Source organism: Thunnus thynnus, chromosome 7 (genome assembly GCF_963924715.1).
Source record: "Thunnus thynnus chromosome 7, fThuThy2.1, whole genome shotgun sequence".
NCBI classification, from domain to species: domain Eukaryota; kingdom Metazoa; phylum Chordata; class Actinopteri; order Scombriformes; family Scombridae; genus Thunnus; species Thunnus thynnus.
This window is the reverse complement of record NC_089523.1, coordinates 27,290,242-27,308,941: the sequence shown is the minus strand read 5'-3', so window position 1 is coordinate 27,308,941 and position 18,700 is coordinate 27,290,242. Positions and strand designations below refer to the sequence as shown.

Below are 18,700 nucleotides of genomic sequence, written 5' to 3'. Positions count from 1 at the left end.
TATATATATATATATATATATATATATATATATGTATATCTCCTAAATCAATATGGAACAGATCTCCCAGGAGGATGGAGTAAGGGAGAACAAAATCAGTACACAACTATCCACCCACTGGAACTAATTACATTTTGTCTGCACAAAAATACCAATGTCAGTCACACATGCATTTTTCCATCAACAAGAACTGTTTCAGCCTTAGCCGTATTATTTTTCTCCGCAGGTTATGGAACACATGAATAACAACAGTCCCTCTACGGGCCTTTTGTGGCTATCTCCACTGCCGGTTCTCATGGTAACAGAGATGTAATAGTCTGGCCTTGACAGTGGGAGAAAGTTGGGATTAGAGCACACATCTGGATAATCTGTAATGGGGTAAAACCCAATAGCAGCATCTCTCTCCCAAACCCAGCAGGTTGGTCTTTTCTCCTCAATGTTTAGTCTCTGTAGGATGTGTAATGACTCAGCAGTTGCTGGCTGCTGGAAGGGTCCTCAAGGGGCTCCCCAGGGACCAGAGGCAGCATGAGTTGGAAACACACACACAAACACTATATAAAAGCATTTTAAACGCTAACCAACTCATACACATGTCGACTCAACACACACATACACAAAATGCCACTAACCGAGAGCGATAAGTCTATAGTGATACACATACTTTTCAACTCATGTTTTCAATTGTTACTTGTCATCCAATAATGTAGTGGGTTGGAAAGATAATCATGTTAGCAGCTATTATTATCATCACAACTGGAGTGAATCTTAGTATAGCACATCAATATCAGCAAGGGTGTTTATTCACAGTATATGAGCAATGCCTCAGAATCACTTGAGCATCAAGAAAATTGTTCCAAAATTGCTATTGCTTATTTGCATGCATTAAATCCAGGGTCAAGTAAGTCACATGTGAAGAGGGGGAGAACTGGCCAGCGGCTTGAATACATTAAAGCAGAGTAAATGGTTTGTTGATTTAAAGAGATTAAAGCACACACAAGCAGGCCTGCTCGATGGATTTTAATTAACTTGCCATATATAAATTGTATGTTATCAGGCATTACTGAATTAAATGCTGAATACAAGTGCTCTTTCTGCTTAGGTGAGTGGAATAAAAAGCTACTTAGAATCTCGATTGGGTCTCACAGATGTAGCAGATGTAGCTACGGGAGCACTGAATACATTCCAGCATACCGACCCTTGCACAGCCATCCAAGGAGATTCTCTTTAATTATGTACAATACAGCCAAATTCAAGTCCCCTGGCATCTCAGATGATCAAGCAGAGGGATGCCACGTTCTCTCCCTCAGTCATTCGGGCAAATGGATTCCACTTCCAAGAGTCATTTCTGTCAGTTATAATAAGAAGCTAATACATAATGTGACACACTCTGAAATGCAAAACTATTCACAAGGTTCTCTGCAAGGCTGTGCAGGGGCAATTAGAATTTTGCAGCTAGACCCTTGATGAGTTCCTCTATCTCTGAAGTATCCTGGGAACAGTATCATAAATCTGCCAGTTAATATGCATGATTTAGGTTTGTGTTTAACTTTGCATAATGTGAAACAGAACTTAAATTTCACCACTTAATACAGACAAGTGTCAAAAAATGGGAAAATAAGCAATTTTGGCAGAAACTCAGGTAAGTAAATGCAGAGAGGAGTCGCCATTCTGAATGCTAAAGGGATATATTAGTCAAGGAAACTTGTCTGCCAGGTACTGCCTCCATACTGCGCTCAATTTAGGCTGAGAGATTTTGCTTTAGGTATATACACCATCCAAGCAATTAATAGGTTGCAACTGAGTTTACAGATAAAATAGGTGCTGGTGAGACTGAGTTGAGTATCCAAATGGCATTTCTGCTTCCAAACAGAATCCTGTAATTCCATGACTTTATAGCACACTAATCTACATTTTGAATAAGAGTATCTTGAGCCGAACTATGCTATTATCTTTTGGCATTTCCCAGCACTTGACATAGCTCACTGTTACATATTCCCTGAGCTCCAGTGACCTTCTGAGCAAGCACACAGACTCATCAGGCCCTTGGGGCCAAATTAGAAACACCAAGCCCCAGAAAGATGAATCCAATACGTATGGCTTCCCACTTCCCGGCACTGGCATCAACCTGCCATACATACGTAGCGCAAAGTCCACACATACATAGTGATTCACACACTGCAATGTAAAGAAGAAAGCAAGAATAAAATGCTGCGGGGATGATGAACAGCAGAGGTAATGGTATGCCAAAATTCTGGCTGTACTGGAACACTGTTAATTGTCTTTTCCTCAAAGCCTAAGTATGTTGGTCTTAAGCCAAATTCAGAAAAAATGCAAATAGAGATTTAATAAGCTTAATAAAAACTGACAACTTTGGGTGCCGCGGTAGCCCGCTGCTCAAGACGCATACCGTATAACTGCAACGTCCGCTGTGGGATTCAGCTGCAGACCTTTGTTGTCATACCCCTCTCTCTACTCTTGTTTTCTCTCTCCGCACTCATAAAACTGTCAAATATAACAGCAAAGGTTCTCAGCAAAAATTATCTTTAAAAAACTGTCAACTTCAATTTCCACTGAAATGAGTTTCAAAATGTACCCAGACATTTACAAACAGAAAATATGCAACTTATCTTGAATTCCTGTTGAGCATCGTCAAAAACTAAACAAATCCAAACCAATATAATCATCATTTAGTCTTACACTGTACCATGCAAAACAGTCTTGCTTGTCTTTTTTGTTGTCTCAAAGACATAGCTTGTATTTTTGCTTTAGTGTATACAAGAACATTGTCGAAAAAACCCAAAACACCAAAATCAAATCCACATGGAAACAGACAAAGATGAAGAACAGTAAAAGAGAAGAGCGTCCTACCGTTTTCTGTGTTTTCATGTTCAGTGTCAGTGAGAGTCAGATTGGAGTTGGCCCTGCTAGAGAGGCATGAGCTGCGGCCTGACTTGGTGTTGCTGCGGCCCCATAATCTGACCGCGTGCTCCGGCGACATGATGCCGTCCGTCTCTGTGTCTGCATCTGAGCCCACACTGACTGAGTAGTCACGGTGTGGCATCCCCAGGTCAGTCCTGTACGTTGCAACATGGGATGGGAGAGCCTCTCCGAAGCCGAGGTCTCGAAGGGAAAAGTCTGCCCCTACGGCGAGCCAATAAATACATAGCTCTGGTTATTATGTCTGTCAATAGTTGTATCAATTAACATAATGAACTGCATTTATTGTAGAAAAATATGACAGCAATATCTCGGCCTTGAGTGGTACAGTCATCCTTCAAGGTTCTTTCCTTCAGGTACATCTTTAGTTTTTAAAGCTGTGCAGAATTGTTATGTGATTATTGCATCTTTATCATCTTTTAATGTGTTGCTCAGGGACCAGATGTCAGATATGTGTCTTCTACAACTAAGGAATGAATCTGAAGATCTGAAATTTTCAAATCTGGGGTTAAATACATTAGTAAGATCAGTAAATGCAACTGTTTCCATATTAATGTTTTATGTCTATTGGTTATACCACCAACAGCAATAGTTGAACCCCAAATTTAAAACTTTTGTGTCTTTAAATGTCCTATTTGAAAACTGAGACAGCTGTTTCTTTAATTTCCTCTCTCCTAATTCCTATACCAACTTAATTAGATTTACCACCACCAGTCAGGAGACTTATAAAGCACACCTTCTTGATTTCAGGATCTCATTAAAATCTGTATCTGCTATAAAGAATAAATAAATAAATAAACGAGGCACAGGTTGGTTTCATTCGGAGCGCTACCCATCGGACTTGGCCTATGCCATTGTGATTAAAAATGCAAATCTTTTATTTTTCCTTGCGTAAAAAAGTTTTACAGATCTGTGCTTCAAATTGAACAGTGCCATCACGTTTGATTTGAACTTTGATAATCAATAATACACCTGAATGAGCAGGTGAAGGTTTGCATGTCTTCCATGCAGTTTTTAACACTGGCATGATAAATTCAGTCCCCGGCCACCTCTGTTAACAGTCAAAGCATGAGGACTGACCTCTACAGTGACTGAATGTGAATTACCAAGAGACTCCTCATTAAAAAGCAATGATGCATATATTCAGACCAGGCAGTAAAACTAATAAGCTAATATAGATGATTATAGATGAACCATAGTGATATCAATGTCAATCTCTTCGATTGATATAATAGCACAACATTTCTAATATCGCTAAGGCTAACCTTGCCGGCTGAACTCGTCCACTTCATGATGAACCATGTCCTTGACACGGCTCCCGTATGCCATCCTTGAGTCATGGTCGAAGGCCTTGAGTGTTTCACTGGAGCTGTAGGATTTGGGGTTGGGTTTGCCGTCCTCACTGTCTGCTGAGGAGCTGGTATAACGGCGCTCTGTGTCCTGCCGGGCAGTGAGCGAGCGGTAGGGTCTACGTTCCTTCACTTCCATGGTTGCCTCCACTCTATTTTCAACATCAAATGTGGGTTACAATGCCAGTTTAGTCTCAGTGATTCTGTAAAAGAAAAACACAGCAGAGAAACCAAAAATTAGGATACTTTAGGATACTTAAGTTACCTTTATTAGGTATCAGTTGTTTTTCCTTTATTTAGTATCAAAACCAAAGTGAAAACATTACTAAATGTATGACAATCAGTCTAATCACTATTATATCAAACATATAATCACTTGCAACCATTATTTTAAGTAGTAGATGTATACTGCTAGTGCAAGTTAATGCACTTGTATTTATGGTTATTTGAAAGTAGGAATCACTGAGTATATCCGCACCACACACACACACATACACATAATGTTAACCAAGAAACTGTGAAAATAAATAAAATGCAGATGCATGTTCCCAACCAGCAGTGTATGCATGGCTCAGCATACACAGGCAGAACATGAAGAACCACCAGGGTTAGATTTAATGAAATATAGCACAACAAATCTTGCACCTATAAAGTTTACGGTGCAAGTCTCCCACAAATATTCTATTTTATGTGCTGTATAGAAATGCTGGGCCTCCAGCATCTGTAAAAGTGGCAGGTGTCCTTCCATGAAATGTGTAGTTTATAAGTTACAAATCATCACTAGTTCAAAAGTAGAGGAACCAAACAAATCTTGGGACTACACTGAACCAGCAGAGATGATTAAAATCTGAAACATAAAACCACAACTGTCAAATAACACGCTGAAGATAAAATCAATAGAGATAGTGAATTTTCACATGCAGCTATGTGCTGGATCTTCTCTTCCTTTTCTTGCCTTGACTTGGGAGGTGAAGGGAGGAAATATTACAAAAGAATAATGTTTTAAATAATAATAAAAAATAATGTTTAAAAATATATTTCAGTATATGTAAACATTCTTTGTTTTTGGTATAAATAAGGATTTATTTTCACATTCAAAAGGATAAACACAAAAAGAGCAAAATAAAAAAATGACTTTGCTATCTCAGTGCAACATGAAATAAATGAATATGTAATATTACAGTTTCAAAAGATGATGCTTTGCAAACAGTTCACTCTAAGCGTCCACATGGTTTTAAAGATATTGAGCTGGATTAACATATGTCAATGTGGATATAAAATTGATTAAAGGCTTGGTCAGTGTTTACTTTGAAGCTCAATTACAGAACATAGGGAATTAGTAAGCAAGCTATTGCAGCAATATTTGTCCCTCCTTCTTCTAAAGGCAATGTCATGATGATATACTCATAATTACATATCATGACTTGTAAACTCTATTCGCGTTGCAGTGCTTCTACTTCTGCAGTGTACTACTTACTCCAAATGTATTTCACTACAAAGAAAATGGGATGCAAGCCACTGGAAGAGAACAATGCTCTTTGAAAAACAGATAAAAAACTAGCCCTGACAAATCTGGAGGCTTTTACTGATAATATGCATGGTTTGATCAGACAAGGATTTTTCTACAGGATAAACTCTTTTTGAATATGGTATGAGATTTGTGCCGGACTGAACAGTAAACAATAATCCTTAGTGAACTATATTTGCCCCTGCTTCGGGAAAAAAAAAACTTCTTATTGAAGACACCATTGTTGGGTTTGGGGGTTTCTTTTTGTATGTATTGACAGCTGAAAAGATCTTGGTGATTAATGACTTGGGGCCTCAATACTAGGACCTCCGCCACATGGTGAGGGGGGGTTGGAGGGTGGGGGGGAGAAAATGCTCCCACTTTGCGGCCGCAAGAGCACTTCAGCTGCTCCCAAGATTTCAGATGCAGCTTGTATGGGTTGCTAATTTTTACCTTTTGCACAAGATCCTTGATACTATGCAAATGTGAGAGAGCGGAGAACAAGCAGCTTTCTAAAGTTTCAAGAATGTTCTATAAAGTGCATTGTTTTTGTTTCCAAAGAGCTGGGCTCAGTGCTTTAGCCATCTCCCTTCTGCACAGCCCTTCCTCCTCATTATTAATCGACTGGTATGCAATGAAATGTACCTTTGAGGCCATGGGAAACCCAGAGGAGTTTTTCAGAGACGCAACAGGCTATACACAATGACAGATGATATGCGATGCAAATGTGGGTCCTGGAAACGTATCCACCTTGTGTGCAGCTGTCGGAATTTTCACACAAAGCATACTGTAAAACTAAACAGTGTTGTTCTTCATAAATAGGCTACATCTGGTATTATCGTGTTTTAGCGCCAGAGAGAAAAGCTGTTGTTCTCGTTCATCTGTCTAAGTCTAAATCCTGGGAGAAGGAGCCAAAACAAAGAAAATGTCGCTGTTGGTTCATTTTAATGTACTAAACAGAAGGTTTTATTTAACCAAGATGTCTCAACACTTAATAACATAGGAGTTCGAAGTGATAAGCAGACTATTTTTAAAGTGTTATCTCATGGTATGACACAAGGGAGTAAAAGAAGTGGCTTGAAATACTGAAGGTTAATGAGGGTACATTCACAAAGACTCAAGACAGAAAAGTTATTTACAAAGACCGGTAAAAAAACGACCGCCATGGATTGAAATCTCTGAAACGAAGATAACAATCGCATGCTTTGATTTCAAAGACAAAGTTCCTCTAAAGCCTGAGCTGCAGAGCTTGAGCAGTGCCAAAAAGAAGCTAACTGCAAATCTATGCAATGATCCAAAATCAATTGAGGTCTCTCTGGAGAGACAAAAGAAATGATGGATGGTCTGTTTTCCTCTTTAAAACAATTGCAGACTCTACGTTTTTCAATTGCATTGTCTAGATTTGGCTAGGGTAGAGTCAGGTTTGTATGTGGGTGTAAAGCAAATGTATAGCAGCTGCAAGCGGAGTAGTAATGTGGTTGCGCTGATACAATGTCACAGGCGGGGATGAACAATCAATTGTGTCAATTTATGTCATCAGATGCAGTTATGTTGCTTACAATCCTTGTTTTGCGCTGGTATGTGTATGTGAAGGGCCTGTAAAGTGAAAATTAACAACATATTCAACAAAAAAATCTATTTTCCTAAAGAGCTAAAAAACCCTGAAAACACAGCTGATGTGCTGATGTAATAATAATAATAAGTGTATTTAGTATAGCAAAAAAAGGTACCACAAGTAGAAACAAATGAACACACCAATCAGACAACTCAAGAAGACACAAAAGCCAATTTCAAAAGATGGGTCTTCAAAAGTTTTTAAGAACATCTATAGAGACTTCTGACTGTATATGTACAAGGAAGAGAGTTCCATAGTGTCGGAGCCACAAATACAAAGGCACAATCACCTTTAGTTTTCAGCCGTAAGCGAGGGACAGCCAGTGGGTTCATGTAAACAACGATTGTCAACTGAGAAAAGATAGCTATGGCAGAAGCTCTCATCTAACCTTTTCTACGCTAAGGTTCCTATCCATCCATCAACCACGAACCGATCGCATTCAGCCAGTAAATGTTTCGAAATATTGTAGGTCATCACTGATAAGTTGGTGAGCATTTGAGCGGCTTGAGAAAAAAATTTAAATGAAAAATAAGTTTAAACTGACACTTCAGGAAAGTGGATGTAGAGTGCATACAGAACACCATAAAACATATCAAATTGCTACAGACAGCATATCAACAGCGGCGTAGGCACATCATCTGTCTGGTATTGACAGCTCATTTTTCATGCTGTATGTATGATTTCACCGCCTATCAAAGATTAAAAACAGCTTAAAATATCAGACAGAAGGCAGAGTTTAGGCTGCTCCAGTGAAAAAACCTTAAATGCTGCCAGTAGCATAAGGAAAGTAAGCACCTCAATCATAAACCACATATATACACCCGAGTACCATTTGGATAAAATCTATATTTTTTTCACACGCAGGCTGGCCAGCTATGTCAGCCTGTTAAAAGGTTTTGATTATGTAATTATTTCCCTCATTTTTTACTGAAATTTAAGTGTTAAACATTCAATCATCTTTGCCACTATAGATCATCACATACCTCCAGTTCAGGCACAGTTCTCATTTTGTTCTTAATTGTCTTGTTATTTCTAAACAACCAGCACTACTAAACCTCCCAAAACAAGGTAATGCTAAAGAAGATAAGTCCAAGGCTGTGAAAATGTGATTGGACTGAAAACTTTGCAGCTGCCAGCAGTTCATCGATGCGACGGTAGCCTCTCATCATGCACACAATCTGTCAAACCAACCTATAAAACAACCCACCCGCTGTGTGAACCGCAGGATCCAGAAGTCTCTGTTAAACCACTCGTTGAGGTTTTTGCTGGGCAGATCGTTGCGACCATTGCTCCGGTGTCAGGAGTTAGTTAAATATGGGATCTAAATAGGTGGGAGGTGTTCGGGGTACAATATAAATGCAAATGGCTCTGTACTATCCATCAAACAATTAGCAGTGTGCTGAGAATTGCTATTCAGTGCCACTGCATATAAATCTAGCCTTCTCACAACCCTGTTTTCCATGATAATTAAAAGCTTGCTGCTCTTTATATGTCATAGATTTTTACATGCAGAATCCAGGACTAAATGCCAACCTTTTAGGAAACAGAAAACACACAAAGCAACACACACACACACACACACACACACACAATGTTCGGTAAATCCTTTAGAGTATAATCTAAGATGATTACAGATTACTTGTCTGTGAAATCGCTTAATTACTATTGATCATTTAGATTGAAACATAATCTGTTACTGATATGTGATGATATTTTTAGACAAATGACTGCATTTACATGAGCTGGATATTTACTTGAAGACTATAGCTTCAGGAAGGCCGAACAAACATTTTGATATAGCGTCAATGTTAATAGTCATATTAAAGTTAATACTAAGTAATCCAATCCAATTTGCAATCTCTAATTTATACAAAAAAGTTATAAAATCATATTGCTACTTTGTAAATATATGATAAGAAATTAGAGGATACAATTTTGGGGTTTATTGCTGTTTTTTTAATTATCAAACCTGGTCACGTAGTCCGAGGATTAGCGACAGTTAGCTCACAATACTGCAGACAAACATCTACACACACAAGCAGCCTGTAGCGTAACACAGAGGAAATTTGGGCAGATATCAACAACATTGTCTACAAGGTCTATTGAGAGCAAGGAAAGCTCCATACAGGCACCACTTACGTCTTCTCTGGAAATCTTTCACATGCCTAGGCTCTATAGAAAAGCCTCCTCAGTCAACAGAAAGGTGTGTTTTCAATAGAGGAAAAAAAAAAAAAAAAAGATGGGCTAGATAGGGTGGGGGGCTGAATGGCTTGCCAAACAGATCTGAATTCGGTAGTTCTAATGCAGGCTGAGGAGTGGAGGGGCACATTAGTGGGAGTGGGGGTGGGGTGGGGGGGGGAGAGGCATCTCAGCAGCCGCCTCCTTCCGGGATCAGAAGCGAGCCCCACGAGTGCATGAAACAGAATGTGTAAAAGCCTTAACATAAACAAAAGTAGCCTGGGACCGCTGCTGCAGCACGCTCCCCGCTACTAATCACTCTAAGCAATTCAAGGTTTAGTCTTTACAGATACTGCAGGCAACTGAATAATGCTTTTAAACATGTATCCAGTAAATATTAGGGAGAAAGAGCCTATTTATTCACTTTCTGCATTGATGTACGTCCCTGACCTTGGCCGAATACAGCAAACATTAATACTGCTATTAGAGGCTGAAATGCCCACTATTATCAATTTGGCTGCAAAAACACAACGAAATACTTCATGTTTTGCTGGTTTGGCACTGCATTGTGTATGTGTAGAGGAAGGTGAAGGATATAATAATTTTGGAACAATCGAAAATTACATCTTCTAAACTGAAATAATTAATGTGGACTCATGAGGTGCACTATGTTCTCAAGAAGCAACTGAGACAACAAATAAATGTAAAGTTCACGCTGGTTTAAAAGAGGACTTCCCCACTGAGCTGAAGTGCATCTGGTCCCAAGCACGGCTGGTGAGTGCAGAGGTCACCCTGGTGGTGACCTGTCTCTCATTAGTCTACCATTAATGCTCATTAACCTGCAAAGGCTAGACCAGAATGTGATTTATAGTTTGGCCTGCGGTGATACTAAACTTAATACCAGCTAAGCAATAATCAACTTACTGCAAACTTCCTACTGTCAAATGTAATGTCCGTGTTTAAAGCTTGCAGCTGTAGCCTGAGGAGGTCTACAGTATGCACCGACATGCTGAAAATAAATGATCCACTGAACAAATATATTTTAATTAGTTCTATCAAGATCATCTTGATTACTGATTATTTATCAGATTGTGTCAATTTCATATGCCAGGTTGTGACATATCTAGTTTTAGATTACATTAATAAACAAAATTCAGAAAAATTAACAGCACTATCTTTAATCTAATGCGGTGAGGGTAAGACAAGGCAATCAAACAAATAGAGTCACAGTATGTAGACTATTTCCCGCTCTTTCTACACGTTCACTCTGCTCTGCTCCAGGATGCCAAAGTCTTCTCCAACAGTGAGTGGTTGAGCCATGCACTCCTTTATCTAGTAGAAACACATTCAACACACATCGTTCAGGTGACGTAATGAGCTTTCTGGCAGCTGTAGCCGAGGTCTTCAGCTATTTGGCAACAAGGGCTGGGAGAAGCTGATCAAATTTCTAAATGTCTGACCTAGCCACCTGAACATATTTTAGCAGACAGTTAATTAATATTTCCTGGACCAATTTCTCTATGAGATGATCATTTTTGCTCTCGTCTTGCTTTTGATCGTCACTTAAAAATGTTGAGATTGCACTAAAGATCAACTCAGGAACTCAACTAGTGAACTGTTTGATTACAATAAATGGTCACATAACCTTATTGTAAACAAAACTGATTTGTATGCTATGGCTGGTAGTTATAGTTCATTTATACGCTTTTGGCCAAATGGAAGCTTAGTGAAATAAAAGCTGTGGTGCTTGTGCTTTAGTGTATCTATGGACACATCATAAAATCCTTTTATTTTCAAGATATATTTCTTCTTATTGTAGCTTATGTCCTGTTCCCTGGAACAAACCGCTTTATGACCTTTGTCATCTGTCACCACTGTGTCCACATTAAAAAGTAAAAACTGAAAACTTTCTGTTTGCTGAGGCTTCTGATTGGTTATTGTGTGTGTGTGTGTGTGTGTGTGTGTGTGTGGCTTATGTCTGTGGGATGGTTATGTGGTTTTCAATGTCTTTTGGCAGGTGGGTGGTTGTCGTTGTTGTTTGTTCTTGTATTTTACTTAATATATTTTCAGGTCATTTGTTGCTGTATGCACTTTAATGTGCAATAACATCAAGTTTACCTGTTATGAAATGTGCTATATAAATAAAATTGCCTTGCCTTGCCTAAATTGCCTCGGAAAGGTACGGAAATTAAATCATGCCATTGACATTGAAAATACATTGTACTAAAATAGTAATAATGTCTGCCTTTTCTTGGAAAATCCAGTATTTTCAAAATGAGTCACTGATTTTATCACACCTTAATGCCACTAATAATCATGTGGTTATTGGATCAAAACACAGTGCATAATTAATGTTTGGTAGAGTAAAACAGTGAATTGTGCGTAGATTTTATAAATTCTCTTAAAATTAATTTATGTATCTATTAAACATTTAGTAACACTCATCTGTTCAAAATAAAACAGAGATGAATCATAGACTAGCCCAAAGAAAAATGGTGTCAATCACTGCTCCTCACCCATTAACACCAGGACATAGAATATCCTGATCGAAGTAAACTACCAAACAGTGGGAAGAGCTATATTCCTTTGAAGTAAAAGCATCAATCAATCACATAAACTGGAGTAATTAGATTTCCTCACAGCAGCAATAACATGGATCCTGGCAGGGTGTTGCAAAATGAATCAAGTAACATAGCAGGCTTGAGAAGATATGAGCACGAGAACCATGTGATAACCCGATGCACAACATGCATCAAGCACAACTGTGTTGTTAGAGACAATAAAGCCAGCAGCTGTTCAATATTAACAGTAAAAAATCAGCACACACAGCAAAGCTAGACGGAGGGTTCCTGCATGGTAATGATCGTACTCTTAAGTGCCTAACTGAGTCATCTCCGCAAGCCCTGCTTGACAACCACACACCTCCCACATCTCCCATCTCAGCAGCCTCTGGGTGGGGCTAATCACTCTGTAGCTTCATCATCGACTGGATGACAGCTCCGACTGTACAGATGCTATGTCTTGAAGGCGTGGCTGCTGCAGTGGCCTACTGTAAACACACAGTGCTTGCTTTCTAGAGCTGAAAACAGAGCATCACAATGTCACATTTTAAAAAAAGTATGCCCTTCCATAGCGCGCAAAAGACTGAAATTAATTGTGCCATCCTTTCACTGCTACAGTGCAGACAAGAATCCTGAGAGGATTTTCCTGGGGCATTGAGAGTTGGTGTATGCTGATTTGCCCCTAACTGATTATGACATGAAATGCCTGACGGGTAGCTTGGCAGTGCTGTGTTGACCTGCACAATCCCCTTCCTCTGCCTCTAAGGCACCCGAGGTCTGCACTCTCTGATCCCAATGGCTGAACATTAGACATTGCTGAGGCTTGCAAAAATCCTTATGCTCAAACGCCTGTGCAATTTCAGTCTTTAATACAGCTTTAATGCAGCTTTTATTCCCCAGTGAAGGCCTCATGTTACATGTTATTAAAACGCACAATTAAAAAAAAAAAAAAAAAAAGCAAAGATATGTTTTTTCTCTTTTTCTTTTCTGCCGTCTTGATTGTTGATGCATAAGAGGGAAATGCCCTTTCATCTATCAGGGCAGGGCTCTGCATCCCCCTATATATAAATTTAATTCTCCAAGTAAATTAGGATTGATCACCACAGCTCAAGGCCACAATCAGCATCCATGATCTAATCAGGGCCCGGCCCTAGACAGAAAAGGATACTTCCATAAATAAAAACCATGAGAGCCAGCAAGTGCCCATAACACTGGGGGGAAATCTGATTACCCTCTCCCTCTCCACAGGTGTGCTTTTAGCCTCCTACCTTCAAAGACTGCCAGCCTGATATAATGCCACACTATGTGCATCCTCGCTGTTGTTTTCCTGCACTAAGGGTTTTACATCATACTTGCATCAGCGGATGTGAGCACCGCATGCTGGAGTCACTGCTGAGCAGGCGATGCCCATGGAAGCCTGGCTGGGGATGATCCCAGTGAGACAGGATCCGACAGGAGCTCCTTGCCCAGAGACACCCAGGGTAATAAATTAGCCAGAATTAACACGTCATCCTGCGCTCCACACAGCAGTCGCATTCCACTCACACCATGCCAACCCAGTCTCACATCAAAATGTGTAATAGCTACACTGGTCCAAAGCACAAAACATATTAGTTTTACAACAGCAGCTCTAAAATTGTGAGATGCCTGTTTTTTTTTTTTTTTTTTTTTTGGCCTATTCTTTTCTATTGGCATGCATCCACGTCACATGACTGTCAAGTTTATGTCTGCGAAAACAAAAAAAATAGCTGACATTCCTTTTATTCTCAGTGGAAAATGCCGTATTACAAGATAGTTTCAGCATTAAAATACATTTTCATAACGTTTCTAGTGAGAAATGTGCATTTTTATTTACATAATCTTCATTCAGCTCAGATACCTACACAACGCAAAGCTTCGAATTCTGGATTACAAATTCAATTCATCCCTGAGGTGCTCGAGAATCTACATTTTCTATTGAAAGACCATCATCAAACAGCTACATAAATAACATAACAGCTCAGATACCTACACAACGCAAAGACAATGATTCAAACAACTTGCAGCTATGTGGTTTCAGCTGTAGCATTATCTATAGAAACCACCATAACAACCACCCTAGCAACGACAGAAAGTTTGAAAAAATCTTCGTAACAACTGACAAACTAATCATATACATTCACTGAATGAAGATCATGAAGATAAAATGCACTTTTCTCACTAGAAACGTTACCAAAACGCATTTTTACGCCAAAACTATCTTAGAATATTGCATTTTCCACAGAGAATAAAAGGAATAACCTTGTTTTTTTTGGTTTGTTTGTTTTGTTTTGTTTGTTTATCACATGATGTGGACGCAGGCCAATAGAAAAGAACAGGACAAAAAAATTATAGGCATCTCACAATTTTAGAGCTGTTACTGTGAAACTAATATGTTTTGCGCTGTAGACCAACGTAGCTATTACACAGTTTGATGTGAGACTGGGTTGGTCATGCTGCTTAATGGATCTATTAACCAAATGGATAGAGGGCTAAACTGCTTTCAGAGCTGGGATTCTTGTTTGGTTTATAATAACAACACAGGCTGAGTTATTGTGAAAGTGCTAGAATATGGTAGGTAGGTAGGTAGGTTTTCATGCAAAACACTGACAACTTTTTAGGATCTATTTCTTGGTAGAGAAATGCAACATTATTCAGTGTAAGAACATTTTGATTTATTGAGATTTTGTGTCGAATGAATTACACATTTTTAACACATTATTTATGTCGGGGTGGTTTTGATATCTCGTGCTTCAAACTGAAAAACAGAGAGCACTATGAAATGACAGCATACGTGATCTTTTCGTAAATTCCTCTGAGACGTGCCTCTGCGTCCATTAAAAGCATACTCTCCTGTTGATGCCTGTCACTGATAGCGGGAGATATTTAGTAAGGGATTCAAAATGCCAGTCGTGCAGCCTGTATCTCCTCACCATCTTTGGCTCCCAGCCAGCGCTGTGACATGCTGACAGCGTGGCACACAGCAGCACCGAGCAATTTTTGACCAGTGCTCACTCATCACAAAAGGTAAACACAGATAAGACAGAGGCTCATAGAGTCTCATTTCTTTTGCTGGGCTCGTTTTGACTATGGCACAGGTGACAGACACTGTCAAAATTAACACTCGTCCATTGCAAGCAAAACTAAAAAATACAAACTGCACAGTCACTGCGTTTGGTTAAAAATGCCTATTTTCTTACCAATAATCCCCTTTGTATTATCTCTCTGGCATTAGGATAGTGGCATCATTTCTTTCCAACAAGCTTCATCTTTTCTTTCTTTCACATTTTGCATATTTCGACTGACCCGAGACTTCTGGATTCACAGTGAAATTTTTATAAGTGAGACAGCATGAAACATGAAAAGCATAAAACTAAGATCTTTGATTGATGAAACCTTTGAATTTTTATATTTTTGAAAATGTAAAAAAATCACATTTTTGACATTGCTTCATGCAAGTGAAAAGAAATCAATCACGAGTCCATTTCTCTCCACAGCGATGCAAGTTTTATTTTTTTTAAGGCACACCTGTTAATTTTACAACTCTTTTTGAACTCTTTTTTGAAGGACACATGACATTTTCTAACACGGTTTACTACCCTTTTCTGAAATTATTTTTTAAGAATAAATCCCCACATGTAGAAAAGTCTCAACAATAGATCCTAATTAAGGGATAATTTCCCCATTGGCTTGCACATTATCATAAGATGAAATCTATTGGATGGAGTATGGAGTATGTCTCTTAAAATGATGCAAACCTTGCCCTAGCTTAAAAGGAATCCAACCATTGCTAAAAGACTGCCACTCAAGACCACATCCAATTTGCAGCGAGTTAACCGAGGAGGAACTGCCATTAAAATTGACTTTTTTGAAAGTGCAATAACTTCAGGCTTAATGTAGCCACAAGACCAATTCAAAATTTGAGTGGCCAGTATGAGAATGTTTTAAATTCATATCATAGCGGTGACCAACTTTGCTTCAGTCTCAAGTACCAAATTTATATGTCGAATGAATCCAGTGCGAGTGAAAATCAAGTCAATGTTATGTCCAATTTGGTTCAAATCCCAAGTCAAATAAATGTAGAAAACCAAATCAAGCCAGAATAAATAACCTCTAGTACCAAATAATTTTGCAAATAAGTAGGGATGACCCAATCAAGCTTTTGCAGCCCCTATCCCGACCCGAGTCCTCTACTTACAGGTATCTGCCAATAAAGAGGCTGCTCTGGTACTGAAATATATCCAAAAGGCACAGCTGCACAGTGTGCACTCAAGCTACAACCTGGAAACAATATAATACTGAACTGAATTTTTTGATGCTCAAGATGCTCAATATGGTAAAAATGTTTATATTATATACGAAGCATCAGAAGATAAACAATGTTGATTAAATATGTTGTTCATTAAAATAATAGGTGTAGCCTTCATTTTGTGTGTCTTATTTTTCAAATACTGGAGATCCTGGTTCAAAACTATCATTGATATGATAAGAATGACAGTTTCACTAGGAAAAATTAACATGACATGATCAGCTAGAGAGAAGACGTGTCACTTTTGGGAGTTTTTGGGACTACAAATATGCTCATAGTGTTGCTGAGTGGAGTTTCTTCCCTCACAAATTATCTTGTACTATCACATACAGACACTGGCTGCAGAGAGTACACAAACCTGACAACAGCAAAGTTTAATTTTGGCATGTTGTCAAGTTACTCAGGGAAACAACATTAATTAGTGACAGCAGATATGACTCGCTGCTAGCGACATTTATCATGTTAACTGGCAAAAAGCAACGGCCAGAATGAGAGGCTACTCCTTGAATGTTTTGTACACTGATCTATGCTGGTAAGAAAGAGAGAATGGGAAAACAGCTTTGTTAACATAAGACATAGCGAATCTGTATATTTTCCAATCCAGATGTTGTAGAGCCTGGCTGTCGAGAGCAGCTTTGCAGCACTAGCAGGCTGAGGTGGCCAAAACACAGCTGAGTACTTGAACATTTCACTGGGCTTGTTTTGGCCAATATTGATCCATTAAAATATGCCCAGATCTGCCAACATTCTTAGCATTGGCTCTGGACATACCTAAAATACTAAATAATTCAATGGTTTCCATTAAATAGTCTGTTTTATAAATCTGTTTTTAACTTTACTAAATTAATTCTACAATATATTTTTCAGTCAATAAGTCAATCCAAATCAAATTGCATGTAATTCTCTTAATTCAATACGAGTCTCAAGAAAATAAACTGCAACTTATGTCTCTCCTTCTGATTCATAAGTTATGAAGCTTTTAAAAATAAATATATTGCGAGCATGAAACGGATCATGAAAACATTCATAATGAAAATATCTACTGATATTGCAATACTATATAAATACTATATAAGTCCCTTACACTTATCACACACACAAGTCACCTATCTCTGTGCATGTTTAGAGAAGATCAACAACAAACAGGTCTCAAAAAACTTTCTCATAGCGGACTGACGATCAAAAGCAAAGTGAAATTTTCCCCTTACAGCTGAAAAAAAGTGTGGATCATCAAGGTTTGAAAAAGGGGAAGACCTGCTCAAGTGCATTCATTGTCTCCTCTTTAAGTGGGGTCAAGAAAGACCACGCTGAGTCATGAGCATGAAGCCTCGCTAAAAAACACCCACTCTTAACCCTGGCATACCATGCAACTTCTCTGCAGCACAAAGACAAGCTTTATCCCCCTGCACTGAAGGTGCTCTCTCCTGAAACCTCTTATGAGTTGAAGTTGCTTAAAGTTTAATGGGAAAGCTCATATAGAGTGGAGGACATGGTAAGGAAACCTAAACTCTAGCCATCGCTCTGGATCTGACACAGTGCGTTAGGGCATACATTATTACATGAGACAAAAAGATCTGGAGGCAAAGGAAGAAGTGAATAAAAATACTGAACAAATACCACTTAATTGAGGTCAGTGTGATTGAACGCTGCAAGGCTAGGATGGCTTTAGCATAGGTTCCAGATGGCAGGCTGTTATTTCACTGTGCCCTGCTAATACTGCAGGATTCGATGCTGGTAACCTGAGTGTCCCTTGGGCCCCCCGGCTCCTCCAAAGCACTGAAATCAGGGCCAAGCTCCCGCCGCTGCTACTCTGCAGGTTTACTCAACTTCAAAACGGGGAGTGTTTGGATATGGTAGTGGAGGAGGGGTGTGTGTGTGTGTATGCGTGTGTGTGTGTGTGTGTGTGTGTGTGGAGGTGGGGGTTGTGCAGCAGTGCTGGAACAAAGCATGTTAACACCATCTCTGTGTTTAACAAGTTTAGAAACAAGCAGGGGTTTCCTTCAAATCCTCATTGGAGGTTGTTTCACCACTTCTTGACAGCAGGAGAGAATCCTGGAGTTTACGCTTGTCTTTTTTTTTTTTTCCCTGTGCTGTCTCACGCTAAACTGACTGAAACATTCTGTCATCTAAATGTCTAAGACATGCTACACGTCAATATCTCTCATGACTAATACCTCTGAAGATTAGGAAGGAACACACAGATCAATGAGGCATCATGGAAAACTA

At 39.1% G+C, this 18,700-nt stretch overlaps 1 protein-coding gene across 6 annotated transcripts in view; it reads right to left on the bottom strand.

Annotated features, from left to right (window-relative positions):
- Nucleotides 1-18,700, bottom strand: part of tenm4 (teneurin transmembrane protein 4) — a 158,938-nt gene that overhangs the window by 117,926 nt on the left and 22,312 nt on the right. For all 6 annotated transcript variants that reach the window (XM_067595260.1, XM_067595261.1, XM_067595262.1 and 3 more), the window contains exons 2-3: nucleotides 4,203-4,489; nucleotides 2,869-3,141 (exon numbers count right to left, since the gene is read on the bottom strand). In XM_067595260.1, the coding sequence (XP_067451361.1) occupies nucleotides 2,869-3,141; nucleotides 4,203-4,425 (496 nt within the window). In that variant the 5' untranslated portion in view covers nucleotides 4,426-4,489. The remainder of the gene's footprint in view (nucleotides 1-2,868; nucleotides 3,142-4,202; nucleotides 4,490-18,700) is intronic.